This window comes from Pinus tabuliformis, chromosome 6, assembly GCF_031772625.1.
Source record: "Pinus tabuliformis cultivar Carrire ecotype Pingquan chromosome 6, CPIR1, whole genome shotgun sequence".
NCBI lineage: Eukaryota > Viridiplantae > Streptophyta > Pinopsida > Pinales > Pinaceae > Pinus > Pinus tabuliformis.
In genome coordinates, this window is record NC_142292.1 from 807,044,924 (window position 1) to 807,057,630 (window position 12,707).

The following is a 12,707-nucleotide window of genomic DNA, read 5'->3' on the forward strand; positions in this document are numbered from 1 at the left end:
AAATGAGTCGAGTTGTTGCTTCTATATAATCATCTTAGGTGATCGAATTCTTATAATGAGGCCGACTTGGTGGAGGAAACCTAATTGACCTAAATTACATTAAAATAATTTTCTTTCTTGACAAATAATTCCCAAGAATGGTTCTTTACATTGTGACATGGACAAGGACACTTAACATAAACCCTAGAAGTCTTCAATGGAGACTTTGACCTAAAAACAATTGACCCAAGCATGAAACTCATGCTTTAATAAGCCAATTTATTTAATAATAAAACAAAAAACTTTCTTTTGACAAATACATTTTAAATATAATTATGAAGACTGACACTAGTTACATTCTTCAACACACCATACGTGATTCAACTCAAAATTGGGGGGTTAGAGTCATCCTTAGGCCCTTGATTATGAGCAATTTCCTTTCAAGTGTAATTTATACCATGAGTATATGCATTTTTACAAAATGTTCCCTAAAGCCCATGAAATTCATCCATCTTCTATGCAAACTCCAACTTCCCATATTGAGGGTCATCTCTAGTGTGGTCTTAAACCTCTAGTACACTCTAGTGCACAATACCTAGCCCCAATCGTGTCCTTCAACAAATGATGATTGTTCAGAGCTCTTGGTTGAAGTTTTGGTTTCAAAACTTTATTTTCTTAGTTAGATGTATGATTAGGATAACTAGTAGTTGTTATGCTGCTATTTTTCAAACTCCTCAAACAATGATTTATCAGACAACTCGCCAAAACAACATTTAGATTTAGAAAGTTTTGATGCTAGGTCTATAAGACAATAGTCCTCATCGCCATCAGTTTGGTTTCCCTTGTGGCAAACCATGACAATAAACAAACAAGACTTTGATTGTTGTAAGGGAATGATTATGATTCAATAGAAATTTTAATCAGGGGAAATTTTAATGATGGAAATTTACCTTCAAGTTTAGACCTTGGTGAATCTTACTAGTCCCTAATATGCAAAATCTAAAATATTTGGCAATATCTTTTTAAAAATATTCAAATTTCTAATTATTATATATAGTCAATATGAAAGCAAGTCCCATCACCAACTCCAACCTCTCAAGTTCTGGTGTTTGAAATCGATTTGCAATAGTCCCACCTGTGTTGTTGTTCTATATAATTTTGATGATTTTTAAGGTAAAATAATTTTATCCTATAAAATTTGGACAAATAATTTTTAGAAAAAATGTGAATTGGCAAATTTTTCTTTCGGAAAAAACATGAAAAATTAGCCCCAAAAAAATTTCCCTAATTTTAATCAACCAAAAAAAGTTAACATTAAAACTAAATAAATCCATACTCTAAATAAAATTTTGCTTTCCAAAAATCTAATACATAAGAAAAAAAAATCCATTTCAAAATGTTTTTATTTACTTAATTATATAACTTAATTTAAAACTTAATATTAGAATATAAGTTTTAATTAAATTTAAAAATATAATTTAATAAATCATATATATATATATATATATAGTCATTTTTTTAAGTTGTATTGCCTCAAAAAGTCATATAGAACAGATACATCCGATGAGCATCATCATCAAACAAGTCACGGTAGCCTCAATCCACCCAACAGGAAACCAAATATTTTTGACCACCTACCAATAGAGTAATTTGTCCAAAATTTTAAAAATATCAACATAACTAGCATAACTAAAGTATCACTACTACGTTGTAATACTAAAAACACACATTCAAACTCAGAAATTTGATGAAGTGACAAGAGTTGGATCTCTAGCACTAGAACTTGGAGCAAGTGGAGCCATATTACACAGGAAATGGAGCTCGATTTGTTCCAACTCTCATCAATCCTCTCTAAACAAACGTGTTGGTTACACTGGATTCATTTGTCATCCTCCAAGCTAGAAAATATATTGTATCTTTTATCCTACTTATCCTTCAAGTCATGCCCCAATAGGGTCTTCATCTTCTAATACAAAGCTAGGGTGCTAAAATAAGGCTCCATTCTTTCTCAAGTATGTCCTGGGACAGGAATACAAGTAGATATGTCTTCTAGGATTTCTAAATCTAAGAAGGCATGTTTATCCCAAACAACGAGAGACTCCAGTTGATGAATTGCATTCTAAATTTTTGGGGGAATTACTATGTGATAAGTATCGGTGACTTCTCAGGTCTGTTGTTGGCCTCTATTATGACCCTGGGGCTACGACTTCCCCTTCCCCCAACACCTATTATACATGTGTTGGCGCTACATGTCAAGCAACAATAAAAAAAAAGAACCTAGCATTTAGAAGCATAGCCTCAAACCAGAGAGGTCGAGCCTCAACCCAAATTAATAGTAGACTGAAATAAGTTGAAACCAAGCTATAGTTCTGAGGACACAAAGCGAGAAGAAGACGACCACCAACAAAGGAGTGCCACCTTTAAGACAAACTAAAAACAACAAAACATGAGAAAACCTGGGCCAATGATTCTGAATACTCATAACCCAAATTAACAACAATCCCAGGGAAGTCAAAACCCCTATGAGATACAAGAAGTACAAAACTACAAAAAGGAAACCACAACCAAAATGGACAGATAATGTTTATCAAACCAAGAGCAGCACATCCACTAAAACCCAGAAGAATTTTCAAACCCCTACGAAAATCAAAATAGGCCCAGAGACACACAATACCCCTCCCTATGACATGCCAAAATACAATTAAAGAAAAACCACGGAAGTTAAAAGAGACCCAACAAGGAGGAAGAGGTAGTCATATTATGTAGAACATGAGAAGCCTCCATCCCAGAATTGGAGGAGTTGCATCAATGTCCATAGTGCCAAAGCCACGAGGAGCATCCAAGGATGTGCTTTTGATTGTGTTGTCTGCGTTCTTCCCCAACATCTCCACGGAATCAAACCAACATGCAACACGCAATGCAATAGTGGAAACCCTACCTCCAATACCCTTTATAGAGAGGACCATGCAAATTTTCTATGAGTGACGTGTCTAGAGAGTGTTTAGTCGATCTCGCTTCAAATTTCCTTCTGACCAACACTCCTAAAATATAGAGTCCGACTAGTGCCTCTCTTCATTGCTTTGTAAATAAAACCCACAAATAATGCATCAAACCATAAACCATCGTCATAATTTCATAAGACAAACCATATAGTTAAACATAACAAAGATGACCACACCATCCCAGCATTTACTCCTCTTACCATAGTGTGGACAGTGAGCATAATCCCTAACCCATTATGCCTCTTAAAATTAGTGAACATGATCCCTAACCCATTATGCCTCTTAAGATTCACCCATCAAAAGTTATAGCCACTTAAAATAAAAAAGTATTAATCCAATACATTTTTTTTTAACATTTTAATTTGATCCAGAGACACTATTAGGACATGATAAAATAATGAGACAAACTATAATTTAAAAAGAACCATTATACAGTCGTGATTTTCATTCGATTTATGTTGGAACCCATGCCCCGAAACCTGAAGTGTCCATGATTCCATGGTTGTGGGAGAACTAACACTTAAAATGTTATCATTCTATTGGTTTTTTAAAGTAAATATGGAGGAGAATAAAATGTCTGAAGGAATTTTTTTTTAATTTATAAATTGATTTAAAATTTAAAAATTACACTTTATAATAATTAATAATAATAAAATATAAATTATATTATAATGTAGTTATTAAACTTCACCATTAAAACCCTTCAAACTTATAAATATAACATACATCATATATGTGAATAAGCAACTACACCATATATACATACAAATATAATATACTATCATATATGTATATATATATATATGAATAAGCATCTCTAACATATATTCATATACATACAAAGATAATATACCATTTATATATATAAGTGATAAGCATCTACACCATATATTCATATAAAGTGTTAATGTAATCATACGTCTTATTGAAATTATGTCCAAATTCATCATTGAAAAAAAAACATGGTTTGAATAAATTTTAAATTATACTAAAATGTAAATAATATAATTAATTTAGTTATGAATAAATTTTAAATTATATTAAAATATAAATAACATAATATATATTATTAATGGGTTAATAAATATTGATAGAAAATAATATATTTATCTCATAATATATTAAATTATTAAAATTTTACAAAATTATAACATGTAATAAAATTTATAACTATGAAGATTTATTTTTATTTTTTATTATATATATATATATATATATATATATAAAATATAATTTACTAATATTATATTATATGTTCCAAAAAATTATAAATTCATATGACATTTTTTTAATTAATCAATTTAATTAAAAAATGGCATAACTATTTTAAAAATAAATCTCAATCTTTAATTTCTAATTTCTAATTTCTAATAAAAATATTCTAGAATATTCAATAAAAATTAAATCTATATTATTGGCTTAATAATTAAATTAAAAATCCCGTAACATTATTCTAAAATAAACATTCATATTAACATAAATACAAAATATCATTTACATCATATATGTATATAAAAGAATAGAGTAATAAAATAAATGTAAATAATAATAACACTATATAATTAAAAATTACAAAGTAATAGAATAATAAATATCAAGTTTCTCTTTTTATAAAATATTTTTTTAATAATATTTTAATTTCTGTATTCAAACTTTTGTGATTCATAATGAATTAAGCAAAGTTTTTCCATAAAAATCATATAACAAAAATTAAAATTAGTGGTTACTTGAAATTATATCTCTACATTGCTCTCTATTTAAACCTTTGCCATGGTGTGCCTTTTCATTTGGTCCGGATGAACCACACTTCGTTCGAAAAACATCTTCCAAAAATTTCTCTCATATAATTCCTACCAAAATACTTTGCTTAATATTTTAATTTTAAATTTTTTAATATTTAATATTTTTAATTTAAAAATATAATCTTTAAAAACATATAAGCTGAAAATATAATAACTATTTATTTTTAGTTAGAATTTTCAAAAATATTTTCTATGGGTTAAATTTAGGTTTCTATGATCTATATCAAATTTACATTCTCTATATATTTATTTTTAGGTTAAATTTAATAAATAAACTTTTTTACACTGAAATTCCAGAGAATTTTCCTCTCTAGGATTATACGAAATCTCTAATCAAATGGAACTTCACCGCGCATCAAAAATATAAAGTTGAATTTTGTCCCGTGATTTAATCACTCCTTATCGTAACGGATTAAAATTACTTCTATTTCAAGATGTTGAAGGTCCATTTTAGCACCCTGTCTCCCAGGTCACCAAACGCCATGGCATATCATCTTCGACGTACGCCATTAATTTGCCAAAAATAACTCCCACCCATATATTCATTGGCCGCGTTCTACATATTCCCCGATTTCAGCGATCGCTCTGGTGTCCATTTCCCATGCGGGTCGACGCTTGCTTCTGATACTCTGCTACCAATCCATCTCAAATAAACAAAGCCCGAGAGAAGGGCTCGATCCTGGATTGTGTAGAGCTCGCCACTGAAGTCAGGTGCCATGAACGATTACAGAAATTCCTCCTCAAGGGAGTCCTCACCCCACAGGCGCTCAATTAATTTCAGCATTGCAACCAGGGAACGTGACGACGACCTCGACCTGTTCGATTTTATGCGTAACAGAGAGGAGCTGCTTCGGATTTCTGACGAATTGGGTAATATATATACACGCTACATTTAAGCTTGATTTTCTTTCCTTTTTGTCTGTTTATTGGTTCTGTTTCTTTCTTCTCAATTGAAGCCCAACTGTATACAAAAGCGAAGAAAGTGGGTTCATGATTAGGTGAACGGATGAATTAGTGCAATGCTCTCTTATTCTGATTGCCTTTTTTATGATATTCTGAATTCAAGAAATTTTGGATGTAGCCAGCTTCTCCGGTGTTTTTCCTGGGCTTTTTGCTTGGTAGCTTGTATTGATTAGTTTTTTGAGATCCCATCTATCCACCCATTTCAATAATTTTGTCACCTGAGTTTAATTCTGGCCAAGTTCCATTGCTTCTTTTGGATTGCAAAGGCTAGATTATTTTGAGATGGTGAAGCTCAGGGTTGAAAACATGACTCATGTTTATTAAACACGCAGACGGTGTTGCCGTTGCAGTGGTTTGGGAGGTCCACACTGATATTTATGAATTTCCATCATCATGGTCTAACAGCTTAGGATATTGGTCAGGTGACCAGACCTCTCCAAATTAACCTCCAAGAAAGGAGGCTGAACAGTGAAAGCCCATTAATTTCCCTTGTGTGTACCTTGAAGAGACGGCAGACTCTACATGAGAGCATTCAAAGTTGTCTCTGATAATAATTTGTCGATTCTTCTCATCGTGGGATGCCCTTTTAGCAAGTTTTAGACAGCTTATCAAGGAAGGTTTTCTAAAGTTAGTTTGATGCCCTCCTTATCAAGCCTGGTGTTGTTCCCCATCGATGCATAGTTCAGCTTTAGACATTGGTACTTTGGCTAGGCGTACCAGATATAGCTTAAATAACCCTCTACAAAAAATAGTGTCTTAGAGAGAGGCAAGGGGACTTTCCAACTGGGAATCCCAAGTTAATATGTTTCATTTATCATAGCCCTCTACAAAAAATAGTGTCTTAGAGAGATGCAAGGGGACTTTCCAACTGGGAATCCCAAGTTAATATGTTTCATTGATCCCATAGGCCAGAGAATGCATCTGGATTCTCCTTAAAAACAACACTGACCACTCAAAACCCACCATCTACTTTATTGTGCCAATAGGCATATGCCATATATTACCACAAATCTTCTAACCTTCGTATACATGATAGTAGGCAGCCAAGCACTCTCAAGGCACAAGATTCAAATAGGTAGTTGAATATACAAAATAGATAAGAACAACCTTGATAGTGGATAGTAGACACCCATGAGGCATGGGATTGAATGGGATTCAAATCATAGGAACGAAAACTATCATCATAGTTTCTTCGGCATTATAGTAGCTACCTACACACACCTAAAGCATCAGCTCCAAATGATAACTCAGCTAGTGCAACAGTATCCGTAATAGATGAATAGATGAGAACATTGTTGATAGTAATCACTCAAGCACCTGCCAGGCATGGAATCGACATAATAGGAAGTACATCTATCATCATCCCTTCTCGTGCTTAATCCTGGTTAACCAGGCATCCCCGGGGGATGAAATTAAAATGATTGCTTAGCTATCTTAACATATTCGGAATAAGAAGAGCATAATAATAGTAAGTGTTGGCATCTTAGAGACATGAGATTTAAATGAAGACCATCCTCATCTAGATTGCAGATTCCAGGAATATTCCAAAATTTGATGGACATGAGAGGTCAAAAAATTGACTTCGCTTTTGTCCTTCAAATTTCAGAATATTCTCAGAATCTGCAATTGAATTGAGTTTAAGCCTAAAAGATATTTATCTCAGTTGTCAACCATTGCAAGAGTGTCATCACTGCTAGTGAAAATGGAACTTGAACTGTGTCCAGTGAATTCTTTACTTTAACGTTAGATCACAAGTTCATGTGCCTTCCACCCAAATCCTAGTTAAAAAGAATCCAAAATGACGAAGCACAATTTATTTATTTAATCCTTGGTTCCCCTGACAAATGATTCCATTATATTATATTTCGAATCTTTTGCAAAATAATACATGCAATTATGGCTGTATCTTCTTACTCCATTCTTTGTCGGTGACATCGAGTAATTAAGGATTTGACTCATTCTCTTGGAAGAATGGACTGCTTTTGTATGTTACTCTGATTGACTACAGCAGTTTTCAACTTTCAACAAGATTGGAAGTGTAGCAAGCCCAGCTCCATCCCTTTGAAACTCATGCCATGTGAGTTGCGCTTAACACTTCATAGATCTCACGTAAAGCTGATGTCCATTTCCAATAGGGGTTAACTTTCGATCACCTCAGCAATGAACCAACACCCTGTTGGCAGAAATGTAGCTATTCAAACTTAAAAGGCACTACAAGGAGAAAGGGCCCATAATTCATGGAACAAATAAGCAAACAATGCACCCTATTGGCACATTCCATTGCCAAGCAAAGAACAATTTACTGATCTTAACTATCCTGATATGCCATTAACAACTCGACCATGGCTCCTAACATTGTAGCAAATCTATCTAAATATATTGGCTGGTCCCACTAACAGGAAGAAATCCTCTATAAACTTAGGGTGCTAATTCACTTTGAAGAGGTTGCTTATCTTAATGTATTTTGTTGTGTAAAGTGAGTCCACCAATAAAAGGTCGACTACAAGGAAATCAAGAAGTTGAAGAAATAATCTCTGATTAGTAATAGCAACATTCCTATTTGCAGGAAGAAACAAAATCGGCAGTTTACCTATATGCAAAATACCAACATCTAAGCCAATGCAAAAAGGAGGGTCTGATGACTTCTTAAGAGCAGACGATGAGAAAAATGACTATAACTGGTAAGTACAGCTGAAATTAATCATCAACGGATAAGTTCTTGCGAATTTTGGAATATAGAGCATTTGCATGTTATTCGTGATTGATGTGTTTATTTATAGCATCTAAATTATCATTTTAAGATCTATATTGGATGGTTATCAGAATTGCTGCAAACTTTATTATTTGCATGCAGGCTTTTAACACCCCCTGGCACTCCCCGGTTTTCTTACTTGGACATGGAAGCAAAAGCTGGAGGCTTCCCTGAAGGGGAGAAGCCGGTTGTCCTGTCTCTCTCTCCTTTAAGGACATCCAGGGTAAGTGGTCATCCCAAGGTTGTTCAGAATTGTTAGACAATTACAAGTTGTGCTTTGCTTATTGTATTCAAGTGTATAATGTAGAAGTTGTCTGGAATGATTATCAACTCTGCCGTAGTCTAGTTGATATTTGACTACTAAGGTGATAGGTATTCATTAACCAAAGTCAAGGTTAATTGATACAATTGTTACCATTGATTAAACTAGAATATCTTAACATTGAAGCATGTGGACAGAGGCCATAAACTCGGACAAAAGGTATTTTGCACTGGTTTTTCAGCATTTTTTACATAACTTGTCAATACTATATCAATGTTTAATAGGCTGTACGATGCAGCCATCCTTATACTGTTTTTTCATAATGGCTAGTATCGTCCTTATAGATCTTCCTCTATTTAATGTGTAAACCCTCGTCTTTCCTTACAAACTGTCGTCCTAGGTGGAAGCGGGTTTATAGATACTATTTTGTATTGTGTTTACACTCCAAATTTATATGTTTTTTCCGGTAAGTATGTTGGTGAGAACTTAGAAGTCCTATTGCATGCTGCAAACATTGAAAGAAGCTTCATAGGAAAAACTCATGATTGAAAAGAAAAGCATATGGGGCTTTTATGTCAACGTGAAACTATTCAATGTTCTGATGAAATTTCACTGATAAAGACATGATTCTGTCAATCCATGTTGCATCTGCCATTAACACTGTTTACTTGTGTAATACAGTGTTGTCTCTGCTTTTATCTTATTATGAGTTTGCTTTCAGTGCTGCAATTGGAATATATGATATTAATCTATGCCTTCCAATTACAGTTGCAGAGATACTATTATTTTTCTCTACTGTACTGCTATTTGTGGTCCTCTGGGTGCTTTCTTCTTGTTTTTCTTTACTAGTTGAAGGGATTGGTAATTATAATTTTAGATTTTACCATATTGCATGCTTGTTCATGTAGATTCAATTGACATATAATAGGCTTTTTCTTTTTTTGGGATGTCTGTGAAGTTTCTGGTACGTGAGATTGACTTTCTATAATGTGCAGCTCCCTAACCTTCGGATAGAACCTTCATTGAAAACTGTGAGGGGGGTTTCAAATTCACGTCGGATAACCCCCTCCTCTGGGATCAAAAGTTTAACAAACACAACAACAGAGAAACCCTCAGTGGCATCACCAAAATCTGTAGCTTCATCAAGGTCTTCCATCCCCTCATCAAGGTCAAGAATCTATGCACCAAAGCCGTCCTATGGCAATGATGGTTTAAGAAACACAGCAACACGAAAACCTTCAGTGAGAACAGCCAAATCTAAAGCTTCTTCAATATCTTCAACCCCCTCATCAAGGTCGATTGTGTCTGGATCAAAGCCAACAACATGGAAACTTTCAGTGACAACACCAAACTCTGCAGCTTCTTCAAGGTCTTCTAGCCCATCTTCAAAGTCAATATTGTCTGCATCAAAGCCCTCACCAAGGTCATCCATGCAGTCATCAAAACCACTGTGCCAATCTTCCATACCAAAACTAAGTCAGAAGAATTTAGTTCGTCCTCCACAACTTTCTTCTGTGAGCAAAGCTAGCATCATGCCATCTAGAAATTCAGCAATGCCACAAGGAACTTCTCTCAGAGTGAAAACAAAGCCTTTGCAGCCTTCTTTAATACCTGATTTTTCTGGTGAAACACCTCCAAATTTAAGAACCACAATGCCAGAAAAGACAGCTTTAGCTAATAGGAGTAGACCTGGAGCCCCCAGCTCTGCGCGGTGTACAACTGAAGCTCCTACTGTAAGCAGGCCAAGAAGACAGTCATGGTCACCAAGCAGAGCAAGAGAAAGAGTTTGGTATGACAGCCTTACTGGTGATAGGTCTAGTTTGCAGACTACTAAACTACATGGTAATGACATTGACAGTGTGACAATGCCCATTGCATTTGACAGCAAGATGGTAGAGAAAGGTATAGATGAAAGGAGATCTCTCTCTCAAAGTATAGTAAAGAAAGCAACTAAGTCTGTCAATGCCACCTTGCGGCCCAAAGAGACAGTGAAGTCAATGTCATCTCAAGAGGGCACTGGCTTTGGGAGGACACTCTCAAAACCAGCCTTGGATATGGCTCTGAAACACATGGTACGTATTGACTCAACAACCTTGTCTGCATAATTTGTCTTCGCAAGGACCTTAATGCCCTATTCTTCTTTTGCCTAAAATTAATGCAGTTTGCCTTGCAATTTGGCCTTCAGCATTTGATAATTCATACTGGTGGAACATGCTTGTGTTGCAATTGTGAGAACGTCTGTTGTATGCAGAAGCTTCATAAAATTTGACATTTCTGCTCCGCTGTTTTCAGGATTTAAGGAAACTTACACCAAGTAGCTTCCGGCCTCATATGAACATTATGTCGAATTCATCCCGGGATATTGTCCGAGCAGGAGCCACCAAAAGCAAGCAATCTAATATACATGACTCTCCAATTGCAACTAGCAGCAATGACAGTTCTGAGTATGGTGCAAGCATTGCCCCAGATCCTCAATGGGGCATGTTTGATGACAATGATTTGGGGAGTGAGAGAGATCATCAGTACAATAGAATTAAATTCCAGGGAGATGGTAGGAGCACAAATTGGTTGAACAGTCCAGAATATGGAGAGAATAAATATGGTCAGACTCTGTTTTCTGACCAAGGAGTTGAAATATTATCTGATCCAATGTATAATGCCACAAAAGCATACACTGGTAGTGAATATTATAAGAATAAAATTTGAGATGAGTATTAATGATACTTGTATCAACCAAGAAAAGAAAATATATCATCAAGAACCATTTGATTGGCCACAGCTGCACCATCCTGATATGTTTGTCATGAACTTGTGTACTGCACCAAGCTATTTTATGGACATATCTGCAACCTCCCTTTTCTAATGTAGTGTTTGACTTTTGGGTGTTTCCTTAGATAATAGAATTGCAACACAAGTCTTATATGTCTTTTGGGCCACTACTTTTAGAGCCAAAAACACAACTGCAATTGAGCAGGTGCAGGCAACTCAAAATGCAGAAGAGTGGCTGGGCTATTGCTTCTTGGGAATTCTTTGTGCAATTTGGACCTGTTCTGGAATTAATTAATGGGACTTAGCATAGCTTATGCTGAAAAGTTCATGAAATTTATCTTCAAGCTTATCTGCTAAACAGATAAAATCATGAACCTACCTTACGAACAGGGACCTTATTAGAAGACGTTGTACGAATTATGGATGGGAAAGATACTGGTTGCTTCCGTCTCCAAATGTTTAATGTGTCTCCGCATCTGACATTGACATGTATATATTGAGGTTGTTAGATTGTTAAAGGTTTTTTTTCTTTTACTTCAATAAAAGTTCAACAATTTTTGTCCTGGCCAATGTTTGGTTGAGTAGATTTACACAATCAGGTAACAGAAAGAATCATTTCATGATGTGTTACTGATGTGTTCAATTTTGTCATTTTTCAATATGTCACAAGTATAACCCTTTTATTGGTAATTGGCAAGGTTCATGGGACTGGGAATGGTCACAATTTTATTGTCCTCCCAGCTCAGCAGCATACTGATTTGGATTTGTTGGCATTTTTTAACATGGATACATAATAAGCATGACAATACATGAGAGCCCTGAGCTTCACCAACAGAAAATCACAATCATGATGAAACTCATCCAGTTGCAAGCACGGTTATATTGCTGGTTAATTGGAAGATGACAAGCTCAAAAGGGCAAGCAAAGCTTAACTTCTTTAAATGAGTTTGAGGTAAAACAAGAACCAGAAAACAATGTGCAGCTGTCAGTATTGAGGAGATCAGTCAGAAGTTGTAGGGCTTCACCAGCTTAACAGTTAATACGGCAGAATTTCCACGAAATTCTGATCTGCTAGTATGAACAATCTGAAAAATAATTTTTCTTTTCACACAATCACAGAATTTCTCTACCAAATAGCAGCAGAATAGAACAGCAATAATTTGCACAAATTCACACAA

General features: G+C 34.7%; 1 protein-coding gene across 1 annotated transcript; it reads left to right on the top strand.

Annotated features, from left to right (window-relative positions):
• Nucleotides 1-5,224: 5,224 nt before the first annotated feature.
• LOC149261258 (uncharacterized) lies at nucleotides 5,225-12,090 on the top strand. The gene is made up of 5 exons (XM_089421918.1): nucleotides 5,225-5,653; nucleotides 8,313-8,427; nucleotides 8,601-8,721; nucleotides 9,756-10,832; nucleotides 11,053-12,090. Exons 1-5 carry the CDS (start codon nucleotides 5,500-5,502, stop codon nucleotides 11,464-11,466), a joined length of 1,881 nt encoding a protein of 626 aa, XP_089278044.1. The 5' UTR covers nucleotides 5,225-5,499; the 3' UTR covers nucleotides 11,467-12,090.
• The last annotated feature ends 617 nt before the right edge of the window (nucleotides 12,091-12,707 follow it).